General features: G+C 34.1%; 4 protein-coding genes and 1 long non-coding RNA gene across 5 annotated transcripts; 4 read left to right on the top strand and 1 right to left on the bottom strand.

The window, feature by feature from the left end:
* Nucleotides 1–128: 128 nt before the first annotated feature.
* On the top strand, nt 129–10,748 carry LOC100875510 (uncharacterized). The gene is made up of 9 exons (XM_076538225.1): nt 129–282; nt 362–749; nt 830–1,341; nt 1,414–1,798; nt 1,876–2,131; nt 4,317–4,649; nt 4,733–4,825; nt 4,905–9,880; nt 10,218–10,748. The coding sequence occupies exons 1-8, from the start codon at nt 186–188 to the stop codon at nt 8,439–8,441; spliced, it is 5,601 nt and encodes a 1,866-aa protein (XP_076394340.1). The 5' UTR covers nt 129–185; the 3' UTR covers nt 8,442–9,880; nt 10,218–10,748.
* On the top strand, nt 3,338–4,092 carry LOC105661988 (uncharacterized). Its single transcript, XM_076538453.1, has 3 exons — nt 3,338–3,534; nt 3,593–3,864; nt 3,934–4,092. The coding sequence occupies exons 1-3, from the start codon at nt 3,388–3,390 to the stop codon at nt 4,028–4,030; spliced, it is 516 nt and encodes a 171-aa protein (XP_076394568.1). The 5' UTR covers nt 3,338–3,387; the 3' UTR covers nt 4,031–4,092.
* Nucleotides 10,749–11,788: 1,040 nt separating the features above from the next.
* LOC105661987 (uncharacterized) lies at nt 11,789–12,216 on the bottom strand. Its single transcript, XR_013040181.1, has 2 exons — nt 12,103–12,216; nt 11,789–11,879 (listed from the first exon to the last, which is right to left on the bottom strand). It is a non-coding gene; the product is annotated as an uncharacterized LOC105661987 (long non-coding RNA).
* On the top strand, nt 12,173–13,230 carry A4 (apolipophorin-III-like protein). Its single transcript, XM_003701428.3, has 2 exons — nt 12,173–12,506; nt 12,738–13,230. The coding sequence occupies exons 1-2, from the start codon at nt 12,237–12,239 to the stop codon at nt 13,047–13,049; spliced, it is 582 nt and encodes a 193-aa protein (XP_003701476.1). The 5' UTR covers nt 12,173–12,236; the 3' UTR covers nt 13,050–13,230.
* A 209-nt stretch (nt 13,231–13,439) lies between these two features.
* Nucleotides 13,440–14,357, top strand: LOC105661985 (uncharacterized). Its single transcript, XM_012281229.2, has 2 exons — nt 13,440–13,576; nt 13,783–14,357. The coding sequence occupies exons 1-2, from the start codon at nt 13,538–13,540 to the stop codon at nt 14,047–14,049; spliced, it is 306 nt and encodes a 101-aa protein (XP_012136619.2). The 5' UTR covers nt 13,440–13,537; the 3' UTR covers nt 14,050–14,357.
* Nucleotides 14,358–14,434: the final 77 nt, after the last annotated feature.

Raw genomic sequence — 14,434 nt, 5'->3', positions numbered from 1 at the left:
AAATCATGAACAAAGATATGTACTATGCTTCCTGTAAATATAGGAAGTGTTTAAAATATTTAAAAAGCAACAGGAAGTACCATTCATTGCGGATTACGTAATCTATATTCGAATTCAAAATCTTATCGTATATATAAAGCAATCTGAATAAGAGACAACGCAAAATTAAGAAGATTTTCATCAGTATGAGGTCAATTTTGAAAATTCTTTTCATTTTTGCAACATTTGCGTTAATCGTCCATGCGCATAATCGGCAATGTACATGTGGAAATTTAGGGGAAGGTATATATTTCAGATATAGATTTAGTACATACAATTCAGATTTGGTTTAAGATTATTTATTACAGTTTATTGATTGCAGGTAAAAATCCTTGTACCTGCAGTGATGTAGTTGTAAAAGCTACTAAATTACCAAAACCTATGTTTTATGCATCACCCCAACAAATTAATAATGCTGCAGCTACACGTCTTACTATAACAGCCAGTGCATCTCAAAATGGTTATTCTGAATCACAAAGTAGCAGCAACTCTGGAACACAAAGCACTAGTAACTCCAATGCTTGTGGCAGCGGCAGCAGTACCTCTTCAGATTCTTCTGGTACACTGGTTGTATACGACAATGATGCATCTGCTTCTGAAACTAATGCCGACAATCAATCTGGTTGTGGCTGTAGCAGTAGCAATCAAAAGGTAGTAGAATCTTTGGATATAGATAATTCACAGAGTTCAAATGGTGAAATTGTACCAAGGTACTTAACAAGATCTTTTTAATTATATGAATAATTATATTTATCACATATGTTTCATACAATTCCTTTTTTATTTACAGTTTTTCACCAATTGGTGATTTATGTAATCCTCTTCCAGTCGATTCTCGTACTGGTAAGCTAATAGAAAAGACTATAAAAGTAGTACCAGCTTATCCTGGAAAAATTGTTTGTCAAAACTGTAATCCAGTAGCTCCTTATCAAGTTTGTGTGAATAGCCTCACTGGAGAAATTATAAGTAGAACAATTATATCGGGTTCTTCAGATGCAATAAGTAAATCTGGTACTTTAATGTATGAAAATTCAAATTCTGCGATGAGTAGCACGCCACAAGATTCTGTATTTGGTCCAATGACGTTCGGGAAAACTGGCACTATGAGCGGATCCGCATCTAGAACATTCAGTGGATCTAGAGTAACATTACATAAAAATACAAATTCTGGAATGTTTAGTGAATTAACCCCTGCAAAATACAAATTACCTATTGCATATGCTAATTTAAATTCTGCTAATGGACAAAGACAATACTCAAAGATGACATTAAGTTCATCTGACTGCTTTGATGATACTGCAGGTTTGTTACATATAATATCTCACAATTTATAATTACTTAAAGATATCAGTATAAAAATATACACTTCTTCAGGTGGATCTCAAGTAGATTATTCATACCCAGCAATACCAGCAGATGCAGTATCCCTTACTCTTGCATATAAAAATCTTCGAGCTCCAAACGTAATTTACAGACAAGGGAAACAATTTGTACCAGAAGATAAATTATCCTTTGGACATAGGACAGTACCGAATGATATAAAAAGTGACAGCAAAATTTTAGATATTGCAGAAGAAAAACTTGTAACAGTTGATAAGCCTGTCGTAGAATTAAAAATAGCACCTCCAAGAACAGTAGTTATCGGTTCCTACGACGAGCGGGAAGAAGCTAAACTTGCAGAACTTGAAGCAATTGAACGTGAAAGTATAACGCAAGAAGAAAATATAGATCAAATGTCAGATAGTCTTATTACATATAAGTAAGTCTGATAACTATAAATATTTAGAATGCCCCTACTCGACTAAATATTTAATAATTAATTTTGATTATTTACAGAGACCTAGGGTATGCACCAGTAGATGCAACCTATATGCACTCTAGAAAATATAATGGAGCAATAAGTTACAACGAAGAGATTAATGATAGTGCAGAAGAACCATGTGGTCCACTGGGTCCACCTCTATCAGATTATGTTCCAGGAAGGGTAGTAGTTCAACAAGAAATTGTACGAGATAATATTGAAGATTTTAATGGAGGAATGAGTGGAATTATAGACAGCCGCCAATCTTCAAGATCTGAACCATGCCCTAACTAATTTGTTAAACATATATGTAATATTTAATCTTGTTATACATACATAAATATGTTCAAAAGCAATAAATAATTTATATGTATATACAATTAATGTATATACAATTAATATTGTATTTTAAATTTCTTTAGCCACATTATTAACAATATACAAAATGAAGTATAATTATTATTGATTCAATTTAATATAATCTTTACATAACTTTTAATCGGTGATCTAGAAAAGGATAGAACAAAAATGCTTTCTCTTGCGCCGTAGTTGTATTTCAAAATTTACGATATTCCTTCAACTTCCGTGGTTTAAGCGAACCTGTCAACACTTCGTGAAGCACTCTCTCAAGAGGGGAAAGGGGAATTTTTGGTACGAGCACCACATGGTAGAACATGATGATTGTCTTGAAGGGAATGTAATATATGAATCTCTATGCACAGCGCGGTGCTATTTAAAGCGCTATCGTATTCTTCATTAACGACCCTTTTCTTTTAACTCCTTGTACCATTTTTTCGGTTGTTATATTCTTTCTTTTCATTCATACACCTTTTTCCATTCACATTAAAGAAGCGTTTCGTAGGTCTAGGTCATTATTGACCTAGCTACGATTTGATGTTTTAAAAATAATAAAGTAATAATTTTTGTTCAACGCGAAACTTTATGATTTTGAAATTTTGGAACATTTCGGAAGCAAGCGAATCTATAAAAGTTTGTGAGTACTTAATTTATAAGATAAGAAAATCAATTTTTCATAAACGCCTTTGTTGGGCAGAAATTACGTCAGAATTCTGAAAATGTTCATTATATACACGGAATATTTTTGGCAACGTTCTATGGAGCATTGGAATGTTTATAATCATTCTAATTTATGAATAATACTGCTTCAATAATAACAGGCTATGATTTTGTAAAGTGATTGATACAAGACGGTTATATTTAAAATTCGTAGCCAACGGTACGTGTGTTCCATCCGCTTTTTCCGTAAACACATCCTGTTTAGCTTACAACTTCCGCGAATAAAAAATTCGTGCACTTCCGTTGGTTCAAACATGTTTGATGATTACAAAATTTTTGGATAAAGGTAGAAGAATTATTTTGGAAAGAAAAGAATGAGTCTTCCTGTTCGTAAGCATTTTTAAAAATTGCTTAACTCAAATATTTTTTAATTTCATAATAAACAGGAATTAGACTTTCTTCCGAACATATATTAAGAACGTCAGATCGTTGACTGCAGTTTAACTGGATTTTAAGGCCAAAATACAGTCATGAGTTTACGCACAATAGTCTCGATTTTGGCCACTCTTTCGATTGTTACTTTGAAATGTGATTGTAGTCCTATCAAAGACGGTGTTCAAATAGTAACTTATGGAGATCCTTGTGTTGTAACTCGACAATTACCGATCAAAATTGAGGTAGAATATTATATTACAATTGTGTAAATCACTTGACTGTGAAACGGAATAATTTTAGGGACCCAAACCACCGAGACAAGAACAAAAGATACCTATATCGTTGAATTTGAAAGTTGTTTCTGACATGCTTGTACAACCACGTAAAATTGAATATCCAATCGAGATAGAAAAAGCGTGCACTACTCCGCCATCAATGGAAAGGACGTCCACGGTAGACACTTTACGAGGAAAAACTTATACGTACAATACTTATGTTCCTCCTGCTTCTTACGTTCTACCTACGCAGACAAATTATAACTATGCCATTGAGGTTCCAGTTCCAACGAAAAAGTAAGTACGATAATTAAATTGGAATATAACTTTCCTTACTTACTGGGTTAAACGAAATGTTTGCTTTAGCAATATGGAACACTATCAAGAGAAACGTGTGCGATTAAAAGGTCTCACGTCACGAATTGATCGGGTATTGGTTCCCGCTTGTGAAGTTCCATCATAAAATGAAGTATTTTTAAACACTGTAAAAAATGGTATGGAAAATAAAATGATATTCAAAACAAATTATTAGTCTTATCCTTTTTTCCACTTAGTAAAATAAAACAGGATCATTGTTTAACGTTAACAGCGACAATTTATCGCGTAAAGTAAATAAGTAAATTATGAAATACGTGCCATTTCACGAATTCTTCTCCAGTCTATTCAGATAATTTGAAGTAATTAAAACCAGGAAGATCGTACTTTCAATCGACGGTATCAGAAAGACTTTGATTCTTATCACCGAATAATCTCAACTGTTGCCAAAATTGTGCACGATCTGCGTGCCGTTTCCGAAAGTCGGGTATCAATCTTGCGACTATATCAAGCTGGCCAACGTGGTCAAAATTAAAGAGTTCTTTTCGATCAAAAGGATGAAGAACAAGAACTTTATACCTTTCTTATTCTCGGTGGTACTATGTGCTGCTACCTTAGTTCTCGCCAATGGCGACCAAAGTATCGGAACACAAGTACCTGATATACAGTTACAAAATTCTTCGCTCGAATCTAGTCAGGATCCGCTCAGAACTTCGCAAGAATTTCCACTTCGTAAAAATGTGACGGAAGAAGCGACAGAAGTTCCGGTAATTTTTTATTTAATAACTTTTCTAATTTGGAGCAGCAGTGTTAAGCGTAGCAGCATCATTTTTTTATTTCGTTGTTATAGGAGTCTGTAACCTGGACATCACCGGCAACTACAGATGTTAACCATAACACAACGGATGAGACATCGACTGAACCAATGGAAACCTTAAATCAAGTAAATTTAGAATTAAATATTTATCAACGCTCAATATATTTGTTATATATGAACAATACAGTAAATTGAATATTTACAGGATGTCACAACCAAGTTCAGTATCCTGCCGAAACGTTATGCGATTACTCCAACGCCCGAAGAATACCCTGAAACAGATTTCAGCTGGGAAGAAGAATATAAGGCTTCACTGTCATTAGATCGACTGGATAGTTATTCTTGCATAGAGGAGGCATCAGAGTTTGGTCACAAAGAAGCAGCAGGAGTCTTACTTCACGAAGTTATTTGTGAATTTCGCAAACTCTGGCATTACTTTATGATTGCTGTTCAGAACTTACAGAACGAACTTCAACTAGATCTACCAATCGAAACGGAAGAAGCTATGATTTTATTGAGCGATTTTGTAATGAGCGGAGCTGTATTCGACAAAATAGAACAAGGTATAGTACAATTGGAAGTGTTCTTAGAGAATCCAGAGAATGTGAATGTTATGCTCGACTTAATAGAGAAATGTGTACCGATCTCCAATATTCATGAAACTGTGAACAGAATAAGAATCGCTATTTCAAATTTCTTCGTTCACCTGCAAGGTTTCATTATATATTTCGAGCCTCACGAAGGCATACAGAACTATATCGAGTTGTTGAAGAAATGGGAAGAAAAACTAGGCGCTGCAGCACAGATAATATTAGACTTGTTCGACATACATTTAGAAACAGAAATGCATTTACTGTTAGAATTTGCTTCGTCGGCGAGATTGTTACTGCACAAACTTTCTTTCGAAGAAAGCATTGAATATAACTTAACAGTTCTTAAGGACTTTATCGACACTTTCTACGAAGTTTTGAAACAATATCATACTTCTGATTCTTCGAGATCTGCAATTATCAATTTGCATTCTCTAATTGCAAAATTCATCTCAGCTTTTCTCCCACAGAATATTAATATTCCCGTCATACACTTCGTTTTGCCAAATAAAGAGATTGCCAATTTATCTTTAATTTGGCATATAACCAACGAAACTTTTCCACATTTTCCGTCAATTCCATATAGTCAAAGTTTTACAGCAATTTGTAGTTCACAACTGTTAGAAATTTTCGGGAAAGAAGCAGAATTATTCTCAGAATTGTCTTCTTTGGTGATACATGCGTTCGAGAAACTTTGCTCCGGGCAAACTTTCGAAGAACATTTAACGATTTTCAAGGACTCTATCGATCAGTTGTTAAACATTTATAGAAAGTACTTGGAATTTTCGGGATCTGTAATTGATAAGCTGCATACGTTTATTTTAAATCTATTTTTGACGAACTTTAACATTCCTCTACTTCATTTCAAGACAGCAAACGGTACCGCTGTTTTATCGCTCATCTGGCATGTAAGGAATACAGCTTCAAGTTTTTCATTACCCTCATCGACAGTTAACGTAACATCAGTTTTCAAAGATGTAACGATCAGTCAAATTACAGCTTCTTCAACTTCCATACAACACACTGAAACTTCTAAATTACCTTTCGCAATTGATAGAACAGATGTTACTTCATCTGCCGCAAAGACAACAGTTGCAAGTGCTTCTGAATCAATTATTCAATCGCCAGTTTCTATTTCTAACTTATTGACGCCTAATGACGGATCGCAAGGAGGAATTCATTCTACTACTTCAGCTATAAACACAATTATCCAGCCTCACAATTATGGTTCAAGTGAGCATTATTCTTCACAACCCAAACCAACCACAAGTCTTCCATTTGGATTGCCCAGCGATATTTTCTCTGTTTTACCTAACGTACAATCGAATGATAAATCTGATCCTTCACGAACAACTTCGCCACCTTCATCGAGCACAACGCAAAAAGATTCTCCACCTTCTGATTCCTTGACTACGAAAATACCAAATGTTTCTGATAGAACTCCTTCGTATTTTGATAGGAGGCACAATAATCGACAAACACCAGTTCCTTCGTCTCCTGGAAAAACAAATGGCATTCCAAGTAATAATCTAATGGTACCTTCATTCTTTGAAAATGTACCAATTCCTTCATCTGATCCTAAAAATCCAGCTAATACATTGACCAGTGATCCACCAACTTCGACAACATCTACTGAGAGAACTGACCCATTGACCACTACTCCAACAACTCCCTCATCTTCTGAACGGCCAACTGATTCGTTGACCACTAATCCAGCAATTCGTTCATCTGTTCCTGAAAAACCAGCTAACATGTTAGCCAATAATTCTCAAAGTCCTGCAGCTATTCCTCAGAAACTAGCTGATTTATTGACTAATCCATCAATTCTCTCATCTACTCCAGCAAAACCATTTGATTTATTACGGAATAGTGCACCAATTGCTCCAGGTTCTCCAGGAAAGCCAACCGATTTGTTGTCGAACAGTTTACCAACCACTTCTGATCCAGCAAAACCTGATTCAGGGACCAACAATTTTCCAATTCCTTCATTAATTCCTGGAAGACCAACTGATTTAGGGACCAATAGACCTCCAATTCCTTCATTAGTTCCTGGAAGATCAATGGATTTCTTGACCAACACTCCACAAATTTCCCCATTTTCTCCTTTAAATTCATTTATCAATAATCCATCAATTCCTCCTTCTGCTCCTGGAGAATCAGTAGACCCCAGAAATCCAGCAATCCCTTCCCCCGATAAATCAGCTGATCCATTAATTCCTTCACCTTCTTTTGAAAGACCAGGTGATCCATCAGTTAACAATCCACCAATTCTTCCATTTATGTTTGAAAGACCAACTGACTACTCATTTAACAATCCATCATCTTTTGGAAGACCAACCGAATTCTTAGAATATAATGCACCAATTTTCGCATCTGCTCCTGGAAGACCAGATTTCGTAATAAATAATCCACTAATTTTTCCATATCATCTTAGAAGACCAGTCGACTTCTCGAGTGATGCATACATATCTGCTCCTGGAGAATCTTCTCCCAGCATACTGTTTCTTAACGAACCTGATAGGGACATTGAAAAAAGCAACAATGAACCTTTAACTCCTTATATACCTCCCGATTATTTGATACCAGCTTCGAACATCATCCCAAACTTGCCACGTTATCAACCTGTTTCAAACTCTTACGTTAATTATCTGGAATCTATCGATGCATTTTACAAAAGTCTTTATTCTTACCTGCAGTATGGTAATCCTGCAATAGCACCACCACCGAATGTGTCGAGTAAAATATCAGAATTTCTTAGACGAGGTTTCCCTCCATCTTCGCCCATGTCGATGGATAATTCTAATCTTTGCGGTACGTCCGCATCTCTGCCATCTTTGTCAGGTCTTACTAGTATCTTAAAGAATGATATCAAACGGTCGCAGTCACCCTTCTATCTACCTAGAAAAGAAATCGCATCAGCTTTAGGTAATACGGTTTTATCACCTGGAGACTTGATCGTTATTCTTTCTAAAAATGGTTTGAGATTAATTGGTCACGTAATCGACACCGTTAGCCCGATTTACTTTAAGCCGTTCGAGGTGAAAACTGCTTTTGGGAATCCTCAAGATAGCATTAAAATTTGGCACCTTCGATCGAAAGATTTCCATAATCCAAAATGCGAACAACAACTAGAATTTCTGTTTCGACGTTGAGGAAACTTTGAGTGGTTTAGAAACATGAAATTTTGTGAAAACTTTTGTGAAGTTTTTTAACAAAGTTATTTACTGGTAAAGTGGTACTTTACTAAACTATCGAACAAGGGTTAATTTGAGGATTATGTCGCAGAAACGCAAATCTTTTCACAAATTATTTCAGATAAAGCTTTCTAAATACTCTGTACATTATCTATGTTTGTACCTCTTAATCGTTAGTAATATAAGATAATGCAACTCTATTTATATAATTTATGTGACAATTGTATACTTATGTATGTCGTTAAGATTATTTATTTGTATTTATTAATAAAGATATAATTTATTAAAAGATTACGCCTACTTGTCCCCAATTTAAATATCTGCTGACACTGCGAATTAAAGAGTTTCATTTCGATGACGAAACCGACAACATCTTAATTGTATTCTTGAAATCAGTCAAGAATGAATAATTTATCGTCACAATACATTTTGTAATTTTCTAGCTTGTTTTTCGAAAAGTTGCTTACCTCTAAACCCGAGGTATAATTTCGAACGCTTATAAATTGCAGAGGAAACAAAGATACAGGTATTACATAATTTCCGGCAAAACAAAGATAACATTGTACGCCGAATTGCAAAATATTTTTTGCGTTTCGATCTGATAGTTGTTACGTTTTATACGCTAATTACAAATCTACGTTCTCTTATGCAATAGTTTCTGAAAGAAACATGTTTTTCAAATTCGATTTTGTGACGAAACTGTAAGAGATATCGAGTGATACATTTAAAGATTTTGTACAGTTTGCTGAGTAGCGAAAAATTACCACACGATAGTGCAGATTTTTGTCTTGAGAAGACATTCAGAAAAGATTGCAATTTTTCTATTAAACGTATTAAAGTACCATCATATTTAGAAACAAATAGTTGAATATCTTCTTGCGACAAAATGTGTTTCAATTCGGAAAATATGTTTTCTTTCTTCACATAAGAGAAAAACGATTTACACATTTATAATTACAGCACAAAACATTATGTAATCATACTACGAATCGGAATGTCAAATAGCTATTAAACTGTGTAATTTACTGTAAAAAAAAGAATTGCAATTTATGATATAACGTAATAATTAGTCACAATAAAAGTAACTGCCGAAACAACGAAGGAGTCCATTTTTATTTCGGCATAAAGAAGAAGCACGTTGGTTGACCGACGACAGAGAAATTGAAAAATAACTTAGAAGCATAAAGGCCGCAGTGTTTATTAGTGTGATCATTGATCTCAATTCACGTGATCGTGGTAGCAGCTTCTCGCACGAGACTTCTAGTAAAACAGTCCACCGCCGTCTTTCTCACAGAAACTATCGTTATCGGACACTTCGAACAAAAGCGACAGCCACAACCATGTCTCGATTTCTTTTACTTGCCGTTCTTCTGATCTGCGTCTTCTACGAACTGCAGGTAAAATATCTTATTAAATATTTAATTAATTTGACATTTAAATATGTAATTGATTCGACTTTAGTTAAATTAACGTAACATGAAATTTGTAAACTTTTGCGAAGAGAAACTCGAAGATTTCTAGCTTCGAATTATAACAATTCAAATAGAAATTTTCTACAATTAAAATGTATTATTTTGCATTTGATTTTTATGCATCAGTTCTGAAAAATGATCCATATGCGTCGTATGCACACGTTGAATCATTATATCACCGTGCAATCTCGATTTTAGTACCTTCTGGCTATAACTTTTAGTTATCTATAACCTTGGAATTAATGGTTTCTTTATTATTTAGGCTAGTCCTGTACCAGATGACGGTGATCAAACTGCATCGGGTACTCTTGATGAAGTGGCGGCTCAAGCTAAGAAAATGTTGAATGATGCAAAAGAATATCTGGCAAATGTGGACATAAACGGTGCCATGGAGAGAGCGAAAACGTATTTTGATCAAGCACGAGATAATCTCAGTAGAGACTTAAAAAATCTGCAAAACTAAACCTTATTTAATGTACACAGTAAAACTTATAATTTCTAATTTAAATATTTGTTACTAAAACTCTTTTAATGGGACCCTTTAATATTTTCGAGCGATTTGGTCGAGTTCTCAAGAACGTAAATAACATTGCATCATTATTGTTATGTTTAAAATATGTGTACATGCGTGAAAAACAATATCAACTTTGACACGGGTGAAGAGATAAAAAAAAACATATTTTACTTTGATGTGATGTAAGTTATACGCTTTTTGATGAATCAATGGTTTACGGTTATATAATGTATCTCTTTTATTGAAATATTCTGGGAATAAAGTTACACGTGCAATTGACGATCGTCTGTTGTTTCCTCTTTCCCACTTGAACCAATCCATAATTGTATTAACAATCATTTACCGAAATTATTGCTAAATAAACATTCGTTTTTTCATATCTACAATCTGTAATTAATTAGTTATAGTACTGATGAAACCAAGTTTCACAGTTGCCTTATTAATATAAGATAAAGATGAATAAACTTCCGTGAAATCCTTCGCTCAGATAAGACGCAAATCATAATACTTAGGAAAGGAAATAATCTAAATAAAAATGGACAATCTCAAAAAAATGATCACCGATTAGAAACATAATATGCAGAATAATCATAAAGTAAAATGAAAAATGAACGAAGCATCGCATGAAAATCGAGTGAAAGCGTATTAATATAGCACTAATAAATATACAGTAGAATCAAAATGGTCATGGGTCAAGGATTCTATTGACAAGCACACGTGGAGATAACCAGCTGTACCATATGGACTTTGAAGAAGCGATTTCATAGAATCAACAAAGTGCATCCGGATAAGTTTTTCCATAGGACCTTGTCCCCTTGACGTAGCTTCTTACAACTATCTTTTATTTACTAATGAATTTCAATCATCAATAACCTTATCAAATAGCTTCTCACTTATTTAAATATTCGAGTAATTCGTCCGAGAATGAGATCAGAACGGAAAGTAGTATTTGGACAATTTTATTTAAATTTTCGAGTTCCTCTAGAAAAGTTAATTTTAATTTAATTTGTATTATGTTAGAAAATTATCAATTACCTTGTAGATATCGCCGAGAATTTGGCAAGTTCTGTATCAATAATCGCGCCACATTCGGTAAGCAAAGCAATGACCCAAAATTGATGATAATTTTGGAATCTTTCTCCTTGAACTTTAACTCTGTGGTACGATTAATTATTTTCGAAAATATAAAATTGTAGTACTATTGGAATATAAGAAATATAAAAATCGAAAAGATAATATTTTCTGACTCGGTTCTCCGCAGTCACGAACTGGCCCTTTCCGCCTAGGGTGAGAGATGTACAATGCTTCATACAACCAAAAACTTTCAAATTTTTATATTCTCAAATATTCGTGTCATCATTTCATCGTGCCTGGTGTTGAGCTTTATTACTAACAAAGAACTTAATCTACCTGGAAGAACAAATTATCCCATTGCTTATAATCCTAAATAAGTTGTAAGAAAAGGATAGAAATTTGTGATCATCATAGGAAAATATTACATATATATAACTGAATGTATTAATAAATTAATAAGAATGTTGAATAAAGAAGTAGAAATTGATCGAGTCGTCGCGAAAAATTCTCCTCGTTTTCAAAGTGGCTGAAGAAAGAGACAGAACTGACGACTCATTACCATCCAAACGAGATAATGAATACTGCCCTCGTGCACCCTCGATAAGGATCGCCTATAAAAGTAGTAGCTTGTAGCAGCTGAAGCCATCAGTCACTTTCTAGTTGTCCTGCAGTGTACTTCCTAGGAAATAAAAAATGAAGAGCATTCTCGCGGTTATCTTAGCAATTGCGCTAATATCAGAAGCTAAAGTCGCCCCGGAAAGTACCACGAACTCCCAAGGAACTCCTGAACTTCAGTTGAGCGACCTCATTAGTCAGGCCCAAGCAAATATCAACAATCTGGCTAAACAGATCCAAGAACAGTGGAATTTACCCGACCAGGAAACCATTGTCAAAACAGTTAAGGAACAAAGCACTAACTTTGTCAACAATATCCAAGAATATGTGAAGAACATGACTGAAGAGGTAAGGAATTTATTAAGAGAATTAATCGGTATTTCGAAAAATTTCATATTTACATTGGTATTTGCAGTTGAGTACTTCGGTACCAGACTGATTGAATGTTATCAGTATTTATCAGTATTGGTCCCACTGTCCTTGATTGAGTCCTGTTTACTTATTAATATCAAAACAGAAACATTATCGATATAAATAGAAATAACGTATAAACGATAATAACCAGTTGCATACTTTCAGGTGAAAAATAAAAGCCCCGAGCTGGAAAGAGCGTGGAATGACGTTAAAGGAAAACTGAATAAGGTTGTCGAAGATATTAATAGCGGAATCCCAAATGCTCAGCAACAGGTGGCTGATTTACAGGCCAAGTTTCAACAAGGTGTTCAAACCGTACTGAAGGAAACCGACAATGCCGCAAAATCTCTAAGCCAACAATCCGGAAAAATTCAGGAGGACTTCGCTAAATTCACGAAACAGGCGGTCGACATTGCCGTGGAAGCTACACAGAACCTAAATAATCAACTTCAAGCCGCGGCTAAAAAAAACCAATAAATCATTATGTGTACTGATACGACTAGAACGAGTGTATTAATTGAGTGAAGAGAAGAATAACAAAATTTCTCGAAAAGTATTTTCTTACGATTTCGTCGTGACCATGACAACATCAACTTTTCTTCTTTTTTTGACAATGTATTATATATTTATAAATTAAATACATTTTATGAATAACCGATCCGAATTACTTTACTTACCGTTTTATAACAACGTTGCAACAATTTCCATGTTACCATTAGTCGTTTTAAAACAACTCTTATGTTTGTAAAGCAATTACTCAATTGTTATGGATATTTCGTTCATAGCTGTTACATGCGTCGATTTTTACTTCGTGTCAGCATACACCTTCTGCATTAAAAGACTTGCAAGCGTTAAACATTTTAAAGACAGTTCACTAACAGTGACTGATAATTAAGAATAAAATTAACAACTGAGTTTTGTACCTTATTTGTATGTAATTTAAATGCGAACTTTTATTTAAAGTAATGAAAACATTGTGGCTATTATTTTTCGTTATATACGTGGTGAGTACTATATGTAAATGTGTAAAATGAATCACAGCCAGAATTTTTAATTGTCGCTGAAAAATATTGAAACATATTAGTATACATCGTTGCGCTTTTTTTGCGAAACAAAAACCTATCAGAGTCGTTTATTCGAGATTTCAAAGTAGAAAAGGGCTAAGATCCTTTAAACAGTTATTATAAAGCTACGATTTTGATTGTGTCAGATGATAACGATGGAAACCGAAGAAATATGTGCTAAGGAACAAAAGGGATTGCTGAAAGAACTATCAAACGCTATATCGGGCAAAGTTGATCGCACTAACAGAGAGAAACAGACAAACAAAGGATTTGAATGGCTAATTCAATGTGTAAACGTGTTGGGCCAAGTGGATAATTTCATTTCTGATAGAACGAAGAACTTGATTCAAAAGCTACATATAATTTACAAGGACGACGAAGATTCGTACAGAAATATCAACCGACGTACATAAATTTTTAAAGTTTGAATGTGTGTGTGAACAGAAACACATAGAATGTTCTACTGTGATATATCGCTGTTACGCTAAATTTTAGAACTGATTTAATTAAATATAAAGCACCTTTTAAAATCACACATTTAACGGTTAATACCGAATTATAATAATCTTTCGTTCATTGAATATCGAACTTTTGAATGCCTAAGTACATGTTATTACCTTTTTTCTAATTTTTATATTTACCAAAAATTTCGTTATTTTGTATTAAACTTATATAAAGCAAATAGATAATGGATTAAATTTGATATTATTTACCTCCAAAACACGTTGTAATTTACTTTGTAACCTTTCTAACATATGTGTAAATTTACATATTGTTAATAAATTTATTTAAACAGTA

The sequence above is a fragment of the Megachile rotundata genome, chromosome 12 (assembly GCF_050947335.1).
Source record: "Megachile rotundata isolate GNS110a chromosome 12, iyMegRotu1, whole genome shotgun sequence".
NCBI classification, from domain to species: domain Eukaryota; kingdom Metazoa; phylum Arthropoda; class Insecta; order Hymenoptera; family Megachilidae; genus Megachile; species Megachile rotundata.
This window is presented reverse-complemented; position numbering and strand designations above follow the sequence as displayed.

What these genes read in the sequence shown, in the direction of transcription:
- LOC100875510 (XM_076538225.1), top strand. Translation starts at nt 186, where the DNA reads ATGAGGTCAATTTTGAAAATTCTTTTCATTTTTGCAACATTTGCGTTA. An exon ending in AATGGTGAAATTGTACCAAG is followed by an intron (nt 750 to 829) that starts GTACTTAACAAG and finishes TTTTATTTACAG; the next exon opens with TTTTTCACCAATTGGTGATT. An exon ending in GATCTGAACCATGCCCTAAC is followed by an intron (nt 2,132 to 4,316) that starts TAATTTGTTAAA and finishes ATCACCGAATAA; the next exon opens with TCTCAACTGTTGCCAAAATT.
- LOC105661988 (XM_076538453.1), top strand. Translation starts at nt 3,388, where the DNA reads ATGAGTTTACGCACAATAGTCTCGATTTTGGCCACTCTTTCGATTGTT. An exon ending in AATTACCGATCAAAATTGAG is followed by an intron (nt 3,535 to 3,592) that starts GTAGAATATTAT and finishes GAATAATTTTAG; the next exon opens with GGACCCAAACCACCGAGACA. An exon ending in GTTCCAGTTCCAACGAAAAA is followed by an intron (nt 3,865 to 3,933) that starts GTAAGTACGATA and finishes TGTTTGCTTTAG; the next exon opens with CAATATGGAACACTATCAAG.
- A4 (XM_003701428.3), top strand. Translation starts at nt 12,237, where the DNA reads ATGAAGAGCATTCTCGCGGTTATCTTAGCAATTGCGCTAATATCAGAA. An exon ending in TGAAGAACATGACTGAAGAG is followed by an intron (nt 12,507 to 12,737) that starts GTAAGGAATTTA and finishes GCATACTTTCAG; the next exon opens with GTGAAAAATAAAAGCCCCGA.
- LOC105661985 (XM_012281229.2), top strand. Translation starts at nt 13,538, where the DNA reads ATGAAAACATTGTGGCTATTATTTTTCGTTATATACGTG. An exon ending in TATTTTTCGTTATATACGTG is followed by an intron (nt 13,577 to 13,782) that starts GTGAGTACTATA and finishes TGATTGTGTCAG; the next exon opens with ATGATAACGATGGAAACCGA.